We start from the raw sequence: 24,065 nt of genomic DNA on the forward strand, positions 1-24,065 counted from the left end.
TCCGACATCCTCCCCCTCCTCATTCAGACCCAGGAGTCTAGGCTTCCAGCCCCAGCCTCTTCCAGACCCAGACATCTGAGCCCCCATTCTTTTCTGTGTCAGACCCAGGAGTCACAGCTCTGAGCTCTTCTCCCTTGCCTCTGGACCCCAAGAATCCAGCCCCTCCTCCCTCAGCCCCTCAGCCTCTTCTCACTGCAGCCCAGGGGTGCTCTGCCAGCCCAGGGCAGGAGGAGGCGGAGCAGGAGGCGGGGATTTCCAGTTAAAAAGCTCCAGATCCCTGAAGCAGGCCGAGAGCTGAGCTCCTGGGGCCTTCTCTTCCTCTGGATCAGAATCAGATGAACCCAGCAGGTGACCCCGCCCCCCTGGCCTCTGGACCCTCCTGCAGGCCCAGGGCTTGAACCTGAGATCCCGTTTTCCTTCTGGACCCGATCTGGGAATCTGAGCCCCAGGCTCTGCTTCCCTGAGATTCAGGAGGCATCCAGGATACTAACTCCCTTCTCCTTGGTCACTTAAAAATCCCAGACACCCTCCTCTCCTCTCTCCTCGGATTCAGGAATCTGCCCCCCCCCCCCCACCTCCCTTCTAACTCAGTCCCTTCAGAAAAGGCCTGTTCCTCTCCCCTCCCAATCCCAAGACCCTACTAGGATTTCAGGCTCCTATGCTCTCCCTCCCCCAGGCCTCAGCATGGGACACCCACCCACCGCCCACCTCCTGCTGCTGCTATGGGCTCCTGGATGTTCCCACTCTCGCTGCTGGAAGTCTGTGCAGGTGAGGAGGGCCGGAGGGCACGCGTGGTCTGTGTGAGCCTTTGTGGGGTTTCCTGCCCGTCTCCTCCCTCATCCACCCCCGGGGGTGGCGATCCACCCCTCTCCCTCCTGCTGTCAGACACTGGTGGGCTCAGAAGACCAAGGTGCTGGGGGGGGGCAGAGTTTAAGGCCCATTTGCACCTTGGAAGACAGCTTGGCTCCAGGCATTCAGCTGGAGTCCTGGTGTCTTCATAGACGTTACAGCAGGGTCCTCACAGACCCTCACTGTAAAAAAAAAACAACAACTGTGAGCAGCCCTGGCTGGTGTGGCTCGGGTGGTTGAGCATGGGGCCATGCACCAAAAGGTCACCAGTTCAATTCCCTTCAGGATGCAGGTCCAGGTTCTGGGCTGCATCCCCAGTAGGGGGCGAGCAGGAGGCAGCTGATGGATGTTTCTCTCTTTCTCCCTCGCCCTTGTTTTCTCTCTAAAATCAACAAAAACCATGTGTTCAAAAACCGCGAATGGCCCTAACCGGTTTGGCTCAGTGGATAGAGCGTCAGCCTGCGGACTGAAAGGTCCCAGGTTCAGTTCCGGTTAAGGGCATGTACCTTGGTTGCAGGCACATCCCCATTAGGAGGTGTGCAGGAGACAACTGATGGATATTTCTCTCTCTTCGATGTGTCTAACTCTTTCTCCCTCTCCCTTTCTCTCTGTAAAAAATCAATAAAATATATTAAAAACCCGAATGGATGCTTGCCTGAGGTGGGTTAGGCCTGAGGAAAGAGTGGAATGGACTTTCACATCAGGGAAGAGAAACTGGGGACTGAGTCTTCAACAGAAGACGTTTGAGAGAAGAGAGAGCTGGGGGCCTGGGTCTAAGAAGCTGAGGGGCCCCAACTCCTGGATCTGAGGGAGTAGGGGCTGGGGACCTGGACTCCTGGGTCTGAGGGATTAGGGACTGGGGGCCTGGACCCCTGGGTCTGAGGGAGGAGGGGCTGGGGGCCTGGACCCTTGGGTCTGAGGGAGGAGGGGCTGGGGCCTGGGCTCCTGGGTCTGAGGGAGGAGGGGCTGGGGGCCTGAACTCCTGGGTCTGAGGGAGGAGGGACTGGGGGCCTGGTCTCCTGGGTCTGAGGGAGGAGGGGCTTGGGGCCTGGACTCCTGGGTCTGACGGAGGAGGGGTTTGACCCCTGGGTCTGAGGGAGGAGGGCTGGGGGCTGGGGCCTGGGATGGGAACAGTCTGGGTGTGTGGACTCTGGGCCCCGGAGCACTGGGGCTGGACCCAGGAGAACTGGTGTTTCCTCCCATCAGTGAAGTACAACAAGGGCCTGAGCTGCTTCGGGGTCACCATCCTGAGGCCCCGGGAGTGTGAGGTCTGCTACCCGGGCGTGGTCACCAGCAACATGATGTGCGCGGACCTGGACCAGGGCCAGGACCCCTGCCAGGTAGGGCCTGGGCGGGGAGGGCCTCTGATGGGGGGGAATGAGCAGAGGGAGGTGATGGGGAGCAGAGGGTCCGCTCTCATCCCCAAACCCTCCAGCCCCCCCATCAGCCATCATCCCCAAGCCCAACACACCCCACCCCCACCTCAGCCTCATCCCTGTCAACAAAACTTGGCCCAAACCTGCACGCAAATTTTGTGGGTTTATCGGAGCCAAAATTTTGAGGATGTGTCAGGAAGCGAGACCCCCACGGATTGAGGAAAAAGCAAAAAACAACAAAGAAACTGTCTGCCTTTGTAATAATAATAGTATCTAGTTTCCAATAAGCTTATCTTAATAATCTGTTAACCGGTTAACTGCCAGGCATCCAACACGGAAACCATCCCCACATGCCACGGTATTTTGAATTTAATTTTAAAAAGTCAATTTGCAACGAATATTATAAAAATAAATATATTACTCACAATACGGGTATTTTTTCATATTTTTCCGTTGGAAATTCTCATGAAAAAAAAAAAAACACAAAACGGTTTTTAAAGCATTTACAGATGCTTGAGGCGTACAAAGGGTTAAAATACAAATTCTGAGAAATGAAACTTATCTAAGCCAATCAGTTTAACTCAAGTCACCTGTGGTTTACTGAATGGGTAAATTTTCCGTCTCCATTAAAATAACTCTCTGAAGTCCTCCCGTTGTGGCTCAGTGGTTGAGCATCGACCTAGGAACTAGGAGGTCAATGGTCAATTCCCGGGGTCAGGGCATGTGCGCGGGGTGGCGGGCTCGATCCTCAGTGCAAGGTGTGCAGGAGGCAGTTGATCAGTGATCCTCTCTCATCATTGATGTTTCTCTCCCTTTTGCCTCTGAAGTCAATAAAAACATTTTTCCAAAGCCTCTTAAAAGGCCCATACGTTTGCTAAGAAATCACGAAATCTGTTTGCCAGCCTAGGGACTACTGGTGACTCACCATTACTAGTAGTTTTCCTCCCTTCTCGCTCTACGGAAGCCCTGGCCGGACATTCTTCAAGTCGGGTTTAAGGGGAGACGGGACTTTGGATATCACTCCTCATCCCCGAGCGAGTCGTAGAAGGCTCTGATGCCATCTCAGGTCTTCCCGTGAGCACTGGGTGAATCCTATTAGATCCTTTCTCCCCCCAACTGATGGGTGGAGCATGACGTAACCTGCACCTGCAGCCTGGACATTCCTGAGCACCTAACCAGGCACCTTACATGAACTATACATTGAACCACCAAACACCCTAAGCCCCTGATTCCTAAGTACCTAAGTGCCTAATCATGCGCCTTGTATGGAACCACCAATCAGCGCGTGTGAGTGCCCTAAGCCCCATCCCTTCCCATTCCTCCCCTCAAAAGGCGCCTTCACCTCTGCACGTGTGCTCTTCCTCCCTCTGGAAGACAGCCCAGCAGGGTCCTTCTCCTCCAATAAAGCCTGTGTCCCGGTTCTCTGGCCCCCCTGTCTAATCTTTCAAATCTCACCCACGTAGTTCTCCGATAACTTTGTGATCTGCAAACAGCTCCTGGTGACGATGTGTGGGACCCTGTGTCCTGGGGAGAAAAGCACAGGGTGGCCCCCCATCCACGCCCCTCACACACACCAGAGCTGGTGGGAACAGCCCACGAACCACCCCTCTCACACACACACCCCCCCCCCCCCCCCGCAGGAAGTTCCTTGAAGCACCTCTGAACCACTTCCTCCTTTCCTCCCACGGTTTCCCCTGTCCGGGCCCACCCAATACCAGTTGGGCCTGTACCTCAGGCGCTGGGCTGGCTCTGAGTCACCGGGTGCCAGTCACTGGCCTTCCTGGGGCGACGAACCCAGGAGACCTCACCCTGCCTCCGTCCCCTCCTCCAAGGCCAGAGGAACTCTCCTCACCTCTGTGGTTCCACTCCCGCAAAGAAGCCCACTGAAACTGGGGGGGAATGGTTCCGTGTGCTTGTGAAACCCAATGGCATTCCCCTCACCAACCGAGTGCTGCCATCGCAAGCTCACCAGGCCTCCATTCCCACCCCTCATTCACCGCCCATTACCCAAGTCCAGCTCTGTCCTCCAGACCCCTGACCCACAACGGCTTTGAGATTCTGCTTGGAAAAAAAAAACAAACCAACAACAACAACAGAAGGGCCGAAAGTGGTTTGGCTCAGTGGATAGAGCGTCCGGTCAGGGGCATGTATGTACCTTGGTTGCAGGCACATCCCCGGTGGGGTGTGTGCAGGAGGCAGCTGATCAATGTTTCTCTCTCATCAATGTTTCTAGCTCTCTATCCCTCTCCCTTCCTCTCTGTAAAAATCAATAAAATATATTAAAAGAAAAAAAACAGAAGGGGACACAGATCATGAGGGAGTGAACAAATGAATGAGATAGTTCCTACTATGACAGAAACCATGGTTATTAATTTCAGAGAGGGAGAAGAAGAGACAGATAGAAACATCAGCGATGGGAATCACTCATTGGCTGCCTTTTGTGCCTGTCCCCTAACGGGGATTAAGCCTGCATGTGCCCCAACCACAAACCAAACCGTGACCTTCTGGTTCGTAGGTCAACTCTCAACCATATTTCGTGATTTGTTAGCAAACATATTGACATTGTAAGAGACTTTGGAAAGAAATATTTTTGTCGGTTTCAGAGCGGAAGGGAGAGAAACATCAATGATGAGAGAGAATCATTGATCAGTTCATTTCTCTCTTGGAAATCTCTTGGAAAATGTCTCTGGGTAAATGTTCCTATGCCAGGCGTGGGAGTGGGGGTGGGGGGGATGATACTGAGTCCAGGAAAGCCTAACAAACCTCCACTTGGCCTGGCGTTTGGAGCAGAAACACCATCTGCACCTAAGAGCAACAGGAATTTCATATATATATATTTTTTTTAATTGATTTTTTACAGAGAGGAAGAGAGAGGGATAGAGAGTTAGAAACATCGATGAGAGAGAAACATCGACCAGCTGCCTCTTGCACACCCCCTACCGGGGATGTGCCCGCAACCAAGGTACATGCCCTTGACTGGAATCGAACCTGGGACCCTTGAGTCCGCAGGCCGACGCTCTATCCACTGAGCCAAACCAGTTTTGGTGCAAAAGGAATTTTCCATCCAGCACAGGGGGGTCCCTGTGTTCCCATCCAAACTCCAATTTGTTGAGCATTTACTGGATGGTAGGCCAGGGCTGGGCTGGGAACATGGCAGTGACCACACCGTCTCTGCCCCCTCCACGGATGACGGGTGCACAGCCTCTTGCACCGACTCCTCCCCTGCTCCCGTGAGCACACCCAGGAAAACGATAATGAAGCATCCGCTGCGTTTGTTCTGGGAGGATCAGAAGCAACATGGGCGGGGACTCGAACACTTGGATTCATTTTGCAAGGCAATTCACCCGTTTCTTTAGTCATGTCCCGAGAGTTTATGGAACCCTGTCCCACATCAGGTTCCTAGGGATGACTGGGCCCTAACCCTCAAGGAGCTGCTACTCTCAGGTCAGGAAGACAGGCAAAGCTTACATTCTTGGCATGCGGTAGCCCTCCTCAGAGAGGCCCTCCAGGATTGCCCTGGCGAAAGGGGTTTTCTCTCCCCCCTGCCCCCCAAGTCACCAATCTATTGCTTTATTTATTGATTTATTAATTTTTGGAGCACTTGTCATAGCAGAAACGATCTCATTTATTTGTTTATTCCCTGAAGATCTGCACTCCTTCCTCCTCTCACCCAGTCCATGAGGGCAGGGAGTCTGATGTATTCACTGTGCTTTTCTAAGCACCTCATATGGTACCTGGTACACAGAAGCCACTCGATACATTTTGAAATTTTTTTTATTGATTTTAGAGAGGAAAGGAGAGAGAGAGAGAGAGAGAGAGAGAGAGAGAGAGAGAGAGAGAGAGAGAGATACATTGATAGGCTGCCTCCTGCACACCCTGTACTAGGTGTCAAGCCTGCAACCCAGGCATGTGACCTGATCAGAATTGAACCAAGACCTCCTGGTTCATAGGTTGATGTATTGTTATTGATTTCAGAGAGGAAGGGAGAAGGAAAGACTGATAGAAACATCAATGATGAGAATTATTAATCGGCTGCCTTTTGCCTGCCCCCTAATGGGGATCAAGCCTGCAACCTGGGCATGTGCTCCAACCAGGAATCAAACCATGACCTTCTGGTTCATAGGAAAATGCTCAACCACTGAGCAACATCGGCCAGGCAATGACTCATATACACACTGAGTGGCCAGATGATGATGATCTCTGAGTGCATAATAATGCGGCCACTCAGTGTATATCCTATATCATAAAAGGCTAATATGCAAATTGTCCCCTCGACCAGGAGTTTGACCAGCAGGCAGGCTGGCCAACCTATCCCCCTGGCCAGGCTGGCTGGATCCCACCCATGCATGAATTCATGCACGAATTCATAGGCCTCTAACACACACACACACACACACACACACACACACACACACACACTGCGTGGCCAGATTCCTATGAGTTCAGAGATCATAATAATCTGGCCTCTCAGTATATATACTAGAGTCCTAATGCACGAAATTTGTGTAAGAGTAGGCCTTTCTTCTCCCGGCTGCCAGCATGGCTTCCTTTTAGCATCTGGGACCCGGGCTTCTCTCACAGCCCCAGCTTCGTCCAGAAGGACGTCCAGTCTAATTAGCATATTATGCCTTTATTACTATAGATAATTGATTTCAGAGAGGAAGCGTGAGGGAGAGATAGAAATATCGACGATGTGAATCATTGATCAGCTGCTTCCTGCACACCTCCTACTGGGGATGGAGCCCACAACTTGGGCATGTGCCCTAACCAGGAATTGAACCATGACCTCCTGGTTCCTAGGTTGATGCTCAACCATTGACCCACACTGGCCAGGTGGCCAGGTGTCTTCTTAAAGGAGTCAGGGGGGTCTTCTCAAATGAGGAGGCATTGCATGGGTTGCTGTTTCCTTTAATCCTCACTCTAGGGTAGGGGTGTCGAACTCAATCAGAGAAGGGGCCAAAATCTAAAATCCAGCCTAAATCGCGGGCCGAATGGTTTCCTGAACAGTCATAAACTGTCATTGTGATGGAAACGCAGCGGAGTGCAGTGATGACAGCGCGGTGCGGGCCACATTGCAAGGCCTGGCGGGACGGATTTGGCCCGCGGGCCTTGTGTTTGACACATGTGCTCTAGGGTATGTTTTTACTGATTTGAGAGAGAGAGGGAGAGAAACATTGATGTGAGAGAGAAACATCAAATAGTTGCCTCCTCTACACGCCCCAACCTGGGATTGAACTCAAAACCCAACCATATGTGTCCAGACTGGGAAATGAACAGGCAACCCTTTGCTGTATGGGATGAAGCGGCTAGGGCTGCATGCGGTTTTAAAGGATAAGGAGGAGTTCTCCATTTCTAGAAGGAAATGGATTCCTGTCACTTATTGTGTAGCGTGGGCCACATTCCTTGACGGCTCTACCTTAATTCCCATCCCCACTTCCTGTGACATTGAGATGAAAAAGACTCTTGTGAGAAGTAAATGAGATAGTATATACTAGTACATGAAATGCTTATCTAACTGCCAGGTACAGAGTAAACAGTCCATACAGGCAGCTGTCAAGACAAGAATGCATAGTTCTTAAAGCAGTTAGTCTGACTCTTAGCACATAGTGGGTATTCAGGCACACAGTGGGTATTCAGTCCTTGGTCTCAAAACCTGCTCGTCTGGGGAGGGAGTTAAGACCACTGCAGTCCTGGGGGCAGGGCAGGGCTCTGTAGGAGACGGACAGACATAGGCGGGTAATACTCACAATGTGCCCAATATGGTCCTCACACGTGTGAATCAATCCCCCTTTGACCTCGGCCGAGAGAGGTCCAGCGACCTGCTCAAGTTCACACACCTCGTGATTGACAGCACAGAGATTCAGATCCAGGTGGTCCAGGTCCAGAATACATGTTCCAGATGGTGACGTTTTTGTGAAGATGCATTCAAAGGGAGCCCAGATCCAGTTTGGCAATCAGGCTCGTGGCCAGGGGAAGAGGTGGTGAGTGCTCAGGGGAGGAAAAGATGGACTCTGCCTGTGTAACAGGGTGTTCAGGATCTGAAGAAGGAGGCGATGCACAAATGAAAACACTGGACAAGAAATATGAATTTAGAGGGCATGGGGGTGAGGGGGAGAAATGGAGATCTCTCTCTTGAAGAGGCACACCGAACCCTGGCTTTATCCGCTTTTTATTAAATGTTAGATACACATCTTGCCCTCAGTTAAAGCAGCAAACAGGTAGCAGACACACCATCTCTGAGATCAATAAAGATCAGTAAAGATCAACAAGACCTTTGAGGCTATAAGGTCCGAAAATTTCTTCGAGAGCCGCCACAATCTCAACAGACCAACGATGCTTGGCGTTAGCCCTGCTCACACCCAAGGTCCATCGGCCTTCCGCGTTCCTTGATGCCCTCCCGTGATAGTATGGGCAGTGGGTGGCTTCCCCGCATGCCTGGAGAAATCACAGAGGACTCCCTAAAGGAAATGGTATTTAGGTTGGGTCTTGAAGGATGAGGAGGAGTTCACTAGGAAAAGAAGGATATTGAGAAAGGCATTCGCTCATTCAATTAACATATCCTGAACTGGGTGATTCTGGGGAAACAGAGATTAATCAGACCTGGGCTTGGCCCTTCCTGGACTGCCCATCAGATGATGAAGGAGAGAAAGAGAGGCAGCAAGACTGGGGTGATGGGAAGGGCAACTGAGGGGAGGAGATGGATGAGAAAAAGAACAACAAGAGAATGTTCTCCGCAGTAGCCAGGATCTGAGGACAGTAAGAGAGAGGGAAAGTGCTGGTTCCAGGCAGGGGGGCCACCCGGGGCCTTGTGGTGTGTGGTTGTGAGGAAGGGAGTAGGTTATGGCAAGTGTGTGTCAACCTAGTTGGGACTGTATTTCTCAGACATCTTTGTGGTCTCTGCTTCTTTCAGTCTGAGTCAGTCTCTCTCTCTCTCTCTCTCTCTCTCTCTCTCTCTCTCTCGATCTTTCTGTATCTCTGTCTCCTTCCCCTAATTTTTCTTTCTTTCTTTTTTTAATGTATCTTTATTGTTGAAAGTATTACAGATGTCCCCCTATCCACTTCCCCCACCTCCATTGGTTCTTTTTTTTTTTTTTAATTTCTTTATTGATGCCCTAACCAGTTTAGCTCAATGGATAGAGCATCGACCTTCGGACTGAAGGGTCCTAAGATGGATTCTGGTCAAGGGCACGTACCTTGGTTGCAGGCACATCCCCAGTAGGGAGTGTGCAGGAGGCAGCTGATGGGTGTTTCTCTTTCATCATTGTTTCTAACTCTCTATCCCTCGCCTTTCCTCTCTGTAAAAAAATCAATAAAAATATATATATTTTAAAATTTCTTTATTGATTAAAGTATGTGTCCTCATCCCTCCGTTGACCGCCCAACCAACTCACCACCCCCTCCCCCCTGCTCATGCCTTCACCCACCCCACCCCCCACCCCCTGTGTTCGTGCCCATTGGTTAGGCTTATATGCATGCCTACAAGTCCTTTGGTTGATCTCTCCTCCTTTCGCCCACCCTCCCCAAGCTTCCTTTTGAGGTCTGGCAGTCAGATCGATGCTTCTCTGCTTCTGGATCTGTCCCTGTTCATCAGTTGATGCTATTCATTATATTCCACAAAGGAATAAGATCATTCCCTGTCCCCCCCACTCAGCCACATCCCATTTCCGGTGTGGCTCCTTGCCTCTGAGTCCTGGTTCTTCTCCCACCTGCAACCTGATTTCTGGGCAGCGCTCCTGGTCACGGGTTCTGCAAGACTCCAGAGCCTGCCTTAGGGACCTTCCTCCTCAACCACTTCCTCCTTCAGGCCACTGACTATCCTGAATGCAGATCCCGTACCTGGAGGCCATGGGGAATGAGAGTTCTCCCTCTGAGGATTCTATGTCATCGAGGCCCCCCCCCCCCCCCATGTAGTCAAGCCCCGACCCAGCAGGCAGGCAGTCAGCTCTTTCTAACAGGGGATCCCCCTGCCCAGCCTCCTTCTCAAGGCATTCAGTCCAGGCCCCAGGGCTTCCTCCTCCCCCAGCCACATTTCCCAACCCCAATTAATCACAGGGTGGCCCCAGGGAGGAGGAAGGCGATGACATGGCTAACCATAAAGAAGCAGGGACAGCAGAGCCAGACGCCAGGACCCAGGCACCCAGAGGTCATGAAGCTGGGGTTTGTCTGTGCTCTGCTTTCTCTGCTGGCAGGTGAGGCTCCTGCTATCCACCCTGTCCATCCTGCTGACCCTCCAGGGCCCCGGCAGCCTCTCCACGTGGCCCGGCACACCCCAGCCTCCTGTGCCTGCCCTCTAGGCATCTCTGCTTCTTTCCAGCCCTTCCATCTTGCTCTTCACTGATCCCCCTCTGTCTCCCTCTCCCTGCCTGCAGGAAACAGCTGGGCAGACACCAGAGCCATTGGGGCTCAGGAATGCCACCCCAACTCGCAGCCCTGGCAGGCAGGCCTCTTCTTCTTCACCCACCTCTTCTGCGGGGCGACCCTCATCAGTGACCGCTGGCTGCTCACAGCTGCCCACTGCTACAAGCCGTGAGTGACCGCTCTGGGGAGGAGGCGATGCATGAGAAAAGAGTGAGGTGGACAAGGGCTCTGATAGAGGAGAGAGGGAGCTGTGGGCAAGAAGGGGTGAGCCTCTATTTCTCTTCTCAGAAATATAATATATTGTGGAATACAATGAAAAAAATTACAAAGTTGTCAATATTTCCTCATTCTAGAGTTTTACGTAATCTGATCCTAAGAGTCTAAGATTGGAAACTTACACTCTTTGAACCTTCGACTCTGGCCCAGGGTAATCCAGAACCTCAGTCTCCTAAGGTCTTGGTTCCATGGGGTTCTACAGGAGCCTCAGAGAATTCTAGAATCTTGGAAGTCTACAGCAACACTGCCAATGAAATAGAACACTGGCCATTTAAGTTTCACTTGTCTAGTAGACACGCTGCAAAAGAAAAACAAGAGGATTTCATTTTAATAATGGATTTAACTTTAAATATTTTCACGTGTGATCAATGTTTAAATGTCTTAAACAATGTCATCATTAATCCTTTTATTTTTGTGTGTGTAAGCCTTTGAAACCGGACGTAGCCACATCTCAATCGGAAGTAGTTGTACTGGATAGAGCAATATTAAAATCTTAGATTCAGCGTATTCTGTCTGGATCCGTCAAATATAGATGCTCATAGTCCTAGAATACTGTGATTTGTAGCATCCAGAATCTTGAACCAAGAAAATTCTAGAAGGTTCTGCTCATAAGCATCTAGAATTTGTTGGACTTAAGATAGCCGATTGCTATGATTCCAGATTCTTAAAGCCCCCACACTTTTCATTCAGATAATTCTAGGGTCTCCAACTATTTGAACCCTAGATTTTCAAATTTCAAAAACCATAGCTTCATAGAATTCTGGAATGATAACAACCTTTGTGCAGTTGCTTCAAAATATTAGAATTTTAGGCTTGTCATGTCCTAGATTTAATTCTGATAATCTTTCAAACCTAGGATATTTGATCTAGAGAACTCGAGAACAGTACAACTTAGGATTCGTGACATTCTAGAACTTGAGCCTTATAGAAATCTAGGGTTTCTGGATTCCTAGTGTGTGAGAATCCTAAGGTCCTACAGTTTTAGATTCTGAGCATTCTGATAGAATCACTTAGATTCTACCTGGGGCAGAAATCCTGTTTGCCTATCTCTGGAATGGAGCTGTCCACTCTGTCCCGATGCTCTTCAGGAATGAAGCACAGGTATTGTTTACAGGATGCTGTGTGGGAATTTCCCAGCATGCATTGCTCCATGGTGGGGCCTCTTTCAGGTTCAAGGTCTGTACACCAGGCTAGAGGTCAGCTCCAAGCATAGAGAAGGAGAAGCAAAGAGAGATGGAGGCGGAAGGGATGAAGGGGCAAGGATGAGTCTGAGTGAGGGAAAGGGCTGGTTGTGGAGCAACACAGGGACAGAGAGACACAGAGACAGAAATAACCTCACACTCCTCAAACCCAGCGTTCTCAGTGACTAGCCTGGCCCCTCCTGGGAGAGGTCAGAGGTTGTGAAATGGCATGGATCTGCAGACCCTCATAAAGTCCTCAGCTGGCCAGGCCATGGACCCAGAACAGAACAAGTAAACTAGAAGCGCCGTGAGAAGGCTTGAGGTTACACCTCAGTGTGTGTGTGTGTGGGGGGAATGGATTGGAGGGTCAGCGATATGACAGATAGGAAAAGCCCTGAGGCCACAGATGACTCCAAAGTTGGGGATTTTCCATATCCTATGACCCTCCTGCAGCAAACACCCTGGAAGGCACAAACAGCCACTCCTCACAGAAGCCACCAAACCTGCGGGGGCAGAGGTGGGGCTGTTTCTGGGATGTAGGCGGAGCCCCCGTGTGCTTACCTAGTTCCAGGGGACATAGGTCACCAGCAAGGCACCAGGTGGGGCAATGAAGAAGGCGGATCCCTTGGCGTGGACCTTGGAGGAGAGTTACAAATGCACAGGCAGACAAAAGGATTGAGAGGCCCAGAGAGGGTGTGTGCCTTGTTTAAAAATCACACAGCACTCTGGGGTCGAACACATGACGGGGACCCAGAGAGAACAGGTAGCGTGTGGAGAGTCATGTAACATCGCGGTGGACATGCGTTTTGACCCCCTGAGGCCTGTTTCACCAGGTATCTGTGGGTCCGCCTCGGGGAGCACCACCTCTGGAAATGGGAGGGCTCAGAGCAGCTGTTCCGTGTCACGGACTTCTTCCCCCACCCCGGGTTCAACCAGGACCTTCGAGCCCAAGACCACAATAACGACATCATGCTGATCCGCCTGCCCAGGAAGGCACGCCTGGGACCTACTGTGCAGCCCCTCAACATCAGCCAGACCTGCGTCTCCCCGGGCACCCAGTGCCTCATCTCAGGCTGGGGGGCCGTGTCCAGCCCCATAGGTACAGCCTTGGCCATGACACACTCCCTTACGTCTCACACTGAGGGTCTAAACCCCTCCTCCTTCCCTGTCTCTGCCTTTTCATGTCTCCCCTCTATCTATTGATCTATCTATCTCTCCACCCATATATTCCAGCAAATCTAAGATGCTCTACATTATAAGGTGCATCATGATTTCACCTCATATTATTTATTATCATACTAGAGGCTTGATGCATGAAGATTTGTGCAAGAATAGGCCTTCCTCCCCCCTGGGGCCTTCACTCTGGCCTCCATCTTCCACCTTTGCTCAGGCCTGGAGCCTCCTTCTGCCTTTGCACACTGCCCAGAGGCTCAGAGTGGTCCAGCCGCCACCATCTTTGTCACATCAATTTGCATATCCCCTCCTTATTGGCTGTGGAAGCCTCCATCTTTGTTGTGAAGTGACGGCCAATTTGCATATTCCGTCTTTATTAGATAGGATTATTGAGAATAGGGGGATGTCCCATTGACCCTTGTGAGATATCATTTCCTGGAAGACATCTCCTGATTACAGGGTGTTTAAATGTGCAAATATATGTATCTTAGAATCCAAATAAGGCCTTCTATTCTCAGAGTCAGAAATCAAAGACCTGTTAGCCAAATTTGGCTTCCCACATTAGTGCTGGTTTTCCGAGCGTCTTGAAAAAATCATGTCATAATTTGTTGCTGCCAACATCTCAAACCTGGGAGATTCTACATAGCAGTCAAGGTTCTTACTCACATTCCCACGAGAGCTACCAGTCTTGGATAGAGCGCAGGTGGCCCCCTGCAGGCCAAACCACAACAGTCTCCGCCTCACTCCCTTTTACCCACCAAGCCCCTGGATACGTCTGAGTTTGCATCCATGTCTATAATTTTTGCACATTATATACACGGGCACATGCATATTTATAGCCATGTCTATCTCTCTCTATATGTGGTAACGCCCTCTTTCACTGCCACGTATCTCTACATCTTTATCTCTATATCAATGACTGTCTCCCTATAAATGTCTCCTCCTCTCTAAAGCACAGCCTTCTCACTGGATATCGCTGGGCTCATTCCGATTACTTCATGGCCTCCTCGAAGAATTTCTTTCCCCTTCAGAGGTTTCTAGCTCCTGGCATGGTCTCTATATTTTCTATGTAAATTATATAGAAATATGTAATTTTGTCTCTCTTCTTGCCACTCGCCTCTCTGTGTCTTTTTCCTTCTTCTTCTCTGCATCTTCTCTTTCTCCCTTTCTCCTTCTTCATACACATCTATTTCCCTTCTATGCTAGGATTCTGTCTCTTTGTCACTGTCGTTGTTTCTATCTTGGAGAATCTTTTGCTGTGGTTCCAAGGATCCTCCTTCCGAAATGGGGTGGGGAGAGGGGGAGAGTCCAGCCCATGGCTTTAGGAGTTGAGCATCAACCTATGCACCAGGAAGGTCACGGTTGGATTCCTGGTTAGGGCACATGTCCAGGTTGCGGGCTCAATCCCCAGTAGGGGGTGTGCAGGACGCAGCCAGTCAATGATTCTCATCATTGATGTTTCTATCTCTCTCTTCCTCTCTGAAATCAATAAGAATATATATATATATATATATATATATATATATATATATATATATATATATATATATATATAAAGAAAGAAGGAAAGAAAGAAAGAAAGAAAGAAAGAAAGAAAGAAAGAAAGAAAGAAAGAAAGAAAGAAAGAAATGGGCAGGGAGGATGCTTAGTGAGATGAGGAAGGCTGCTGACCCTCTGTGACCTCCTTCCCCCACAGTGGAGTACCCACTCACACTGCAGTGTGCCAACATCAGCATCCTGGAGCCCAGACTCTGCCGGCGGGCATACCCTGGCCAAATCTCCAAGCGTATGCTCTGTGCCGGCCTGTGGGAGGGGGGCCGTGGCTCCTGCCAGGTGAGATCTACTCTGGGGAGGAGGTGGAGGATGGGGGGCCTGCGAGATGCTGCTGGGTCCAGCACCAGATTTCTGGATCTAAAATAAGAGGGGCCTGGGGAGGGGCCTGGGGAGTCTTGGTTTCTAAGTCCTGGGGGAAGAGGGTGCTAGGGAACCAGAATGCTAGGTCCAAGGGAGGGATGAAGGCTGCTAGCTTTTCCTCCTGGGTTTGAGGGAGGAGGGCCTGGAGAGCTACTGGGGCCTCTCTCTCTGGGTCACAATCAGTAGGTGACCCCGCACCCTTGGCTTCTGGGTGTCTGGGTGTCAAGGGAGTGGGGGGGTCTGTGTGAGCCTGGCCTAACAGTTCCTCTCTTTTCTCCCACCCACAGGGCGACTCTGGGGGCCCACTGGTTTGCCACGGGACTCTGGCTGGTGTGGTGTCTGGGGGCTCGGAGCCCTGCTCCCGACCCCGGCGCCCCGCCGTCTACAGTAGCGTTTGCCACTATGTGAAGTGGATCAGAAAGACGATGGAGAAATACTGAGCCCTTGCGCCTAGGATGACCAGAGGCGGAGGGGGGTGCAGGATAACGGGGTCCAGCCTCAAGGGTCTCCACCACCGGTGCCCTCCCTCAGCTGCCCTGGAGAAGCCTTCTGGTTACTGCCCCCTTGGGATGGAGCAGGAAGACAATGTCTATCCTCCACTTTCCAGCTCCCAGACATCAGCAAGAACTGGCACCACCTTGTGCAACAGCATCACCTGGCGGATCTGCCCCAGGACCGCCATCCACCCAGTAGCCCAGCCCCCTCGGAACGTTGCCCAATGAGAGGTCTCCGCTGGACTCCGGCCCCACCCCCTTTGTCAGAGTCCCCGCCCCCGTGACATCAGGGCTGCTGGTGCTTTCCCCCCATTGGCACGAACAGGGAGGGCGTGGCCCCGCCACTCGCAGCCCTGCTTTTTAGGAGGCGTGTCCTGGGTTCGCATCCCGCCCTGGACCGTCTGGGAGGAGTGGATGGGGAGGGTCTGGATGTCTTCAGATCCCGTGGATGGTTTTGCAATAAAGGCATGGAGCCCTCTCTGCTTTCTTGCTTGGGTCGTGGGACGGAGGAAGGGCAGCGGATGGGCGGTGGAGTGGCCGATGGGGAAACGTCACCGAGTTAAAATTCCCCCTGAGAAAATTTCCTCAGTGGGTCCTGCCTGCGGTCTGTCCCCATCAGCCCTATTGCAGCAAGCCTCCCGGGTTCCGTCAGGCTGGTCCCGTCGCCCCCAGGGGAAGGGGAAACCAGGTCACGGTGCCTCCCAAACCTGCCTGCCCAGGTCCCGCCCTCTCAGGGGACAGAGGGCTGGGCCGGCCCGCCCTCAGGTGTCCCAACCAAGAAGACGCGCCTTTCTTCCTTTGGGGGTTCCTGACAGCAGCCCCCACTGTCCTCCATCAGTTCCAAAGTCCAGGCTCCAAGTCCTCTCATCCTTGTAGGCAGGGGTCCAGCATCCTCCCCCTCCTCATTCAGACCCAGGAGTCTAGGCCCCCAGCCCCCTTCTCTTCTCAGGCCCAGGGTTCTGAGCCCCCAAGCCCTGGCCTCTGTCCTTTCTGTGTCAGACCCAGGAGGCACAGCTCTGAGCTCCTCTCCCTTGCCTCTGGACCCCAAGAATCCAGCCCCTCCTCCCTCAGCCCCTCCTCACTGCAGCCCAGGGGTGTTCTGCCAGCCCAGGGCGGGAGGAGGCGGAGCAGGAGGCGGGGATTCCCAGTTAAAAGGCTCCAGATCCCTGAAGCAGGCAGAGAGCTGAGCACCTGGGGCCTCCTCTGTCTTTGGGCCAGAATCAGTAGGTGATCCCGCACCCCCCCCCCCCTGGCCTCTGGACCCCCCTTCAGGCCCAGGACTTGAGCCTGAGATCCTGTTTTCCTTCCGAACCGGGCCCAGGAATCTGAGCCCCAGCCTCCTCTTCCCTGAGACTCAGGAGGGGTCCGGGGTACGAAGCAGGGCTCCCTTCTCCCTGGGGACCTGAAAATTCAGACCCTCCCAGCTTCCCTCTCTCCTCGGATTCAGAAATCTGGGGCCCCACCCCTTTCTAAACTAAGATCCAGGACCAGAAGAACCACTCTGGATGCCCTCTGCTCCCCTAGACCAACCCCCAATCCCAAGACCCTACTAGGATTTCAGGCTCTTCCCTCCTCCTCCCTCAGCCCGTGCTCTCCCTCCCCCAGGCCTCAGCATGGGACGCCCACCGCCCACTGCCGCCGTGTGCGCCTGGATGTTCCTGCTCCTGCTGCTGGAAGTCTGTGCAAGTGAGTGCCAGCCCGGGTGCATGCCTGTGGCAGGGTGTGTGATGGTATGTGGGGGGCTTCCGGGGCTGGCTGGCTTTGGGGGGGGGGGTGGAGGCACAGCTCTCTGGTGATGGCAGGTAGATGCGTGTCAGGGGACGTTGCACACTTGCATGAGCACCCCAAGCTCTGGGGGCTGCTTGCTGGGGGGGAGGGGCGGGGGGGGGAGGAAGACCCACGTGGGACTGTAGGAGCCGGTGGAAGCACGCTTGGGTGTGTGACTCCGTGTGACGCATGAGTCACGGGGTTCAGCGAGTGTACGTGTGCCAGTGTGTGTGGTGGGTGGCATGTGCAAGCTGGGAGCCCCACACACGAGGGTGTGTGTGTGTGTGTGTGTGTGTGTGTGGACACAGGAGAGAGGGAGGGAGGGAGGCAAGCAGAGAGAACTTGGGGTGTGTCCCTTTGAATCCACGCTTCTCTCCTCCCTTATCCCCCCCCCCCCCACCTTCTACAGGACACTGGAGGGCAGAGGAGAGCAAGGTGCTGGGGGGCCAGGAGTGCAAGTCCAACTCGCAGCCGTGGCAGACGGCCTTGTTCCAGAGGGACCAGCTGCTGTGTGGGGGTGTCCTCATCGACGACAACTGGGTCCTCACGGCAGCCCACTGCAAAAAGCCGTGAGTGGATGCCCCGCCTGGGGCAGAGGTGGGCTGGGCTGGGTGAAAGAGGGGGCTGGGTTTTACCTTGGGAAAGAGAGAGCTGGGTCTCAGGCCGAGAGAGAGAGAGAGAGAGAGAGAGAGAGAGAGAGAGAGAGAGAGAGAGAGAGAGAGAGAGACTAAGAGAAGAGGGAGCTGGGAGTCTGGACTCCTGCGTCTGAGGGGACTGTAAAGAGGGGGCTGGGTTTTACCTTGGGAAAGAGATAGCTGGGTCCCAGGCAAGAGAGAGAGAGAGAGAGAGAGAGAGTCTGAGAGAAGAGGGAGAGTCTGAGAGAAGAGAGAGCTGGGAGCCTGGACTCGGGTCTGAGGGGGCTGCATCCCAAACGAATCCCCATCCTTCCAGGAGGTACACTGTCCGCTTGGGAGAGCACAGCCTGAAGAATAAGAGTGGATCGGGGCAGGAAAGGGCCGTGGCCCAGTCCATCCCACACCCCTGCTTCAGCGGCGACAGCGACGACCACAACCACGACCTGATGCTCCTCCGGCTACGTGACCCAGTCTCCAGAGGGGACTCCGTGAAGCCCATCAACCTGACAGACCACTGCCCTCGCGTCAACCAGAAGTGCACCATCTCGGGCTGGGGCACCGTTACCAGCCCCCAAGGTAGTTGGCGTGGAGGAGAAGGAGGAGGAGGAGCTGGTTTTCCCAGTGGATCCCAAGCCGTTGGCCAAACTTGACCCCTGCAAGGAGATAAGGAAGGGACTGTGGCGGTGGGGTTGCGATTCACACGTGGCCCATGTTGGGAACACGAAAGGCCAAAATATTAATAGGAGTGGTGGGAGAAAGTAAGTAAAGTAACACATTGTTAAGTAGGGTTCAAAAATATGGATGGATTGATGGATGGATGGGTGAATGAATCACTCCTTTATGGTGGAGAGTAACGTGTTATGAGACCTTTGTTGGGTAGGATTTTATATAATTCACAGACTTGGGATACAAAGGATTTGCAGCGGCCCAAGAAAGATTTCTCAGCTCCCTTTTCCCCTTGAACCCAACAATACTGGCCCAGGCTCTCAGCCTCACTTTCCTCACTTGCAAAATGAGGAAAACTAATGGATAGACTTTTAAGCTCCCTAAGGGCTCATTAAAAAAATTTTTTTTTAAATATATTTTACTGATTTTTTACAGAGGGGAAGGGAGAGGAATAGAGAGTTAGAAACATCGATGAGAGAGAAACATCCATCAGCTGCCTCCTGCACACTCCCTACTGGGAATGTGCCCACAACCAAGGTACATGCCCTTGACTGGAATCGAACCTGGAACCCTTGAGTCCATAGGTCAATGCTCCATCCACTGAGCCAACCCAGTTAGGGCTATATCTATTTTTTTTTTTTCATTGGCCATTCCTAGTGCTCAGGGTGTTCCATATGTATTTGTTGGATGATCCTGTGGATGAGTGAAAGAAGGAATCAATGAATGCATCCCTCCTTTCCAAAAGTCATTGTGAAGGTTAAATGAGATAGATGTGAGCATATAACTCTGGCTGGGAGAGGTGCCCTTGTTTCCCCACTCAAGTCCACTGCTTAAAGACTGATAAGAAGGATGAATTCCACTTACAGTCATTAAAATTCAAAGACTTGTGAAGGATCTGACAGGCCCCATGAGCTGTATGGGATGAGTCCCTGTCCTCATAGAGTTGTATACCAGGTGGGGGAAATAGACAGTAAACCTATAACATGACATATGAGAGAGAGGTGTAGTTTATATAATGAAATACCCTGAATGGTAAGAGGATAGGGAGTGATAGAGGTGTGGTGCTTTGTTTTGTCTTGTTTTTGTTTTGTTTTTAAAATGACTGTGGGCATGAGGACATCTTTTTATTTTTATTATTTTATTTTTTAAAATATATTTTTATTGCTTTTTTTTACAGAGAGGAAGAGAGAGGGATAGAGAGTTAAAAACATCCCTGAGGGAGAAACATCAATCAGCTGCCTCTTGTACACCCACTACTAGGGATGTGCCCACAACCAAGGTACATGCTCTTGACCGGAATCAAACCTGAGACCCTTCAGTCTGCAGGCCGACTCTCTATCCACTGAGCCAAACCGGTTTCGGCAGGACATATTTTTATTAATATCAGAGAGGAAGGGAGAGGGAGAGAGAGAGAGAAAAAAAACCCAAAACAAATAAAAAACATCAAGGATGAGAGAGAATCGTTGATTGGCTGCTTCCTGCATGCCCTCTACTGGGGATCAAGCTCACAACCCGGGCATGTGGCCCTTAACCGGAATCGAACCCGGAACCTTTAAGTCTGCAGGCCAACACTCTATCCACTGAGCCAAACCAGCTAGGGCAAGGTGTGGTGTTTTAATTAAGGGTCGAGAGAAGGCTTCAAGGAGGAGGAGGAGGTGGAGGAGGTGACAATTGGAGGAAGTAGATTTCAGCTGAGATTGACAACCTGGTGGCTTGGGGGTGGGAAGACTTGGATGAAGTGGGACAGATATGTCACAAGAGGGCACCTCCAAACCCTCTTGTCTCCTGACTCTTAATTTGAAAATGACTCAAAGCAAGAAAGAAAAGATAGGATCCAGTGGTCTGACGCTTGGTCCATGGCTCTGTTTAAGGTGGTGAGAAATGATAAGCCACGAGGAGTGTGCCAGGAACCAGCCCCCACCCCCCTCCCCTGCCCCCCGCGCAGCTGTGGATGTACAGAGGAAAGGTTCGATCCAGACAGGGATGGAGGGCCAGGGCTGCTCTCTCTGGGAACTTACACCCTGTACTCCCTCAGCGAACTTTCCGGATGCCCTCAACTGCGCAGACGTCTACATCGTGCCCCAGAAGCGGTGTGAAGACGCCTACCCCGGGAAAGTCACCGAGGCGATGGTCTGTGCAGGTGACAGCAGTGGGGCTGACTCATGCCAGGTGAGTGACTTCCTAATCAGCCAATCAAAATCCCTTCTGAATGAGCCAGCCTGAAACCCCTTTCTTCCCGCCCCCTTTCCCTCCCTTCCCCCCCACCCCCCTACCCCCCACTGGTAGAGGCTGGAGGCACCTCAGAGGGGTGACCCCACAGGGTTAGCACTCGGAGAAGTTCCCATCTCTCTGAAGTGGGAAGAAGATTTAGAGCAGGTCACACGGCGCAGGGATCAGAAGCGTTGAGTAGTCGTTGTCGTTTTTACGGGAACCCCCTGTCTTGGGGATGAGGTTCAGGGAGGGGAGAGGTAAAGGGGGAGGCAGGAATGTCCCAGTGCCTAAGCTGGTAGTTGGGCATCCCCCAAGAGGATGTTTCCATGAAGGAGAGAGTCGGAGGCTACAGGGCACACAGGCTTCTGTTCCCTTCCTATGTGTTCGTTCCCGATGTTTCTGTGGACTCTGCCATCCACCAGCGAGACAGCCGCTTTGATGTGGCACCTGACTCAGTTTCCTAAGCACAGCTGCCTGCTCCTGTGACTGATTTCTTGGGGGGAGCAATGCTCTCTTCTCAGTTGCCCAGGGAACGGTGCCATGGATTACAGGGCTCCTTCAAAGACGCCCCATCCCCCAAAATGACAAGTCTTGGGATTTGCCATAGATATAACTCTCTCTTTTGCATTGGCTGCAACTCCAGTCTTCAGGGCTCTTCCTGGCTCTGCGTGGAAACCCCGCCCCCTTTGCCAATGATTGGACCCTGAAAACGATGCTCCACTGTGTCCTTCCCCATTGGCCAGGAACACAGTCATTTTATCAGGGATCATGCCCTGAAATCTGTTTCTCTGGATGATTCCTACAGATGATGGTTTTTCCCCACAGAGACTCCTACAATTATTGGCATAGGTGGGCGCACATGTGTGTGTGTGTGTGTGTGTGTGTGTGCATGTATGTACAAGAACCCTGCTCTTTCTCCTGTTTGGTAACTGGACTCAAAGATCTGTTCACCAAAATCCAGGAAGTGGAGGCCACATCAGCTCAGTCCCCGATGTTTTCTCTCTTTAGATTGGACCCTTCAGAGCACTCTCTTCTCTCATTGGCCAGCGTTTCCTTCACCACCCTTAGACAATTTGTCTGGTCCCTTGTATGTGTAAGACCCCACCCCACTCTGTTAACCTCTCGCTCACCCTAGTCTGCCGGGGCTGACCAGCAGACCTTGAGCAACGGATGAATGATTACTCTGTGTTTGTTTCTGTGAAAGAGAGGGCTAAGGGACTGCCTGGCTAAAGGAGCCAGACAGCTCCATTCACCTGCCTTCTTAGACTTTTATTGTAGGAACTGCTTGAACTGAAATTAACCTCTAGACACTATGAGTAGGGTAAGTATCCTTGAGGAAACACATGCATCTGTAGGGTCTTTCAAACAAGGACGTTTTGAAGTCTAAACATGAAGAGTCCAGTAAAAAATAAAAATTAAAAATAAAATAAAATAAAATAAAGTCCAGGGGCTCAGACTTGTTTGGAAAAGTCAAGGCTGGGTCTACCACCTTCGGCAAGGTTCCCCTAGCTCAGTGGTTGGCAAACTCATTAGTCCAGAGCCCAATATCAACAGTACAATGATTGAAATTTCTTTTGAGAGCCAAATTTTTAAAACTTAAACTATATAGGTAGGTATATTGTTATTAATTTAATTAGTGTACTCCTAAGCTGGCCTTTGCTGAAAAGTCAAGGGGCCAAAGAGCTGCATGTGGCCCAGGAGCCGCAGTTTGCTGACCCCGGCCCTAGAGGTGTCCTACCTTCCAGAGAATCCTCCTTACAGACTTTCCAACCAAGTCTCGTGCTTCCCTAAATCAGCCAGCAGGTGGAGCCAGGGGACAATGGCTCTTGTCCCCAGTGGCTGGAGGGGCCAATCATGTAGCAGACCTGGTGCCAAATGCTGGGTATCTTAGGTGAAACTCTTCCCTTACACCCTCCAGGGCGATTCCGGGGGCCCATTGGTGTGTGATGGAGTTCTCCAAGGGATCACATCCTGGGGATCGGACCCCTGTGGGCAATCCAAGAGGCCTGGTGTCTACACCAACCTCTGTCGCTACCTCGACTGGATCAAGAAGACCATCCACGGCAAGAGCCCAGCCTAGGACAAGCTTTGGATTCCCAAAATAAACCAAAAACCATGGCCTGGCTCTTTGCCTGTCTTGCTTTGGCCCTGCTGGGAGTGTGGAGGGACAGGATCTGCGCCCGATGGAAAGCTAGACAGGAGGTCTAGAGAGACCAGGACCCCATGGCCACTCTGGCCACCACCATTGCCTGAGGGGACCCATTTTTCCTGGAAAGACTTGGAGAAAGGGAAGGTTAATTTCAGGGGACAGAACACATGTAAAAATGTTTTTAATATAATTCTTTATTGTTGAAAGTATTACATGTGCCCCTGTTTCCCCAGCCATTATCCCCTTCCAGCTGGCCCCCGCCCCCGCTTCCCAGACCCTCACCACCCCACTATCTGTGGTCATAGGCCATGCATATATGCATACAAGGTTCTAGGTTTTTTATTTCTCTCTCATTTTATAACTTTTTAACTTCATCTTCAACCATCAATTGCTCTATTCCCCCAGGATTTTAAAAATTTCATTCATTCATTCATTCCCACCCACCCATCCATCCGCCCCCGCATACCCTCTGAGATTCTGCACTCTGTTCCATGCTTCCATGTCTCTGGATCCACTCAATTCATTAGTTTACTTTGTTACTTAGATTTCACATATGAGTGACATCGTGTGATCCAAGACATGTAAGAATTTTCTAATATCCAATGGCATGGCCTGTCAAAGACAGACTTGAAAGGGTTTATGCTTCCTTCTCCTGAGCAGCTAACATGATTTTACCGGTTGAGGAGAGATATGCAAAGTAGGGTGCGGGAGGTATGTTGACAGCTTAAGTATGCACTCATGAACACCCATAAAGCTCCACCTAGGTGAAGAAATAGGACATTGACAGCCCTCAGATTTCTGAGAGACCCATTCCTGATCCCTCCCTCCCTTCAGGAGAAATAGCATTCTTTCTCACAGCTTAGAGCTGCCAGGGTGTAACCGCTATGGCAGAAGGAAGTGAGGCACATCATTGCTGGTATCCAAGCTGAAGTGTGGAGAAGAGGACATTTGGGACAGTTCTTGGGAAAGATGTGTGTGGAGTGGGTCGTAGTTGTGAGGATATATAATAAATAAAT

General features: G+C 51.6%; 2 protein-coding genes across 5 annotated transcripts; both read left to right on the plus strand.

Moving 5' to 3' along the window:
* The first annotated feature begins 247 nt into the window (after positions 1-247).
* On the plus strand, positions 248-23,018 carry KLK8 (kallikrein related peptidase 8). 4 transcript variants are annotated; one of them, XM_036430387.2, is made up of 6 exons: positions 248-334; positions 17,227-17,307; positions 17,798-17,957; positions 18,340-18,599; positions 20,725-20,858; positions 22,819-23,018. In XM_036430387.2, exons 2-6 carry the CDS (start codon positions 17,235-17,237, stop codon positions 22,978-22,980), a joined length of 789 nt encoding a protein of 262 aa, XP_036286280.1. In that variant the 5' UTR covers positions 248-334; positions 17,227-17,234; the 3' UTR covers positions 22,981-23,018. The 4 variants fall into 4 exon arrangements, with proteins under 4 accessions (XP_036286280.1, XP_036286281.1, XP_036286279.1 ...); XM_036430386.2 differs by lacking the exon at positions 248-334 and adding an exon at positions 15,282-15,309; XM_036430388.2 differs by lacking the exons at positions 248-334; positions 17,227-17,307 and adding an exon at positions 708-768.
* On the plus strand, positions 10,163-15,657 carry KLK9 (kallikrein related peptidase 9). The gene is made up of 5 exons (XM_036430384.2): positions 10,163-10,414; positions 10,595-10,751; positions 12,874-13,139; positions 14,910-15,046; positions 15,415-15,657. Exons 1-5 carry the CDS (start codon positions 10,303-10,305, stop codon positions 15,565-15,567), a joined length of 825 nt encoding a protein of 274 aa, XP_036286277.1. The 5' UTR covers positions 10,163-10,302; the 3' UTR covers positions 15,568-15,657.
* Positions 23,019-24,065: the final 1,047 nt, after the last annotated feature.

Source organism: Pipistrellus kuhlii, unplaced genomic scaffold, assembly GCF_014108245.1.
Source record: "Pipistrellus kuhlii isolate mPipKuh1 unplaced genomic scaffold, mPipKuh1.p scaffold_m20_p_108, whole genome shotgun sequence".
Classification (NCBI taxonomy): Eukaryota; Metazoa; Chordata; class Mammalia; order Chiroptera; family Vespertilionidae; genus Pipistrellus; species Pipistrellus kuhlii.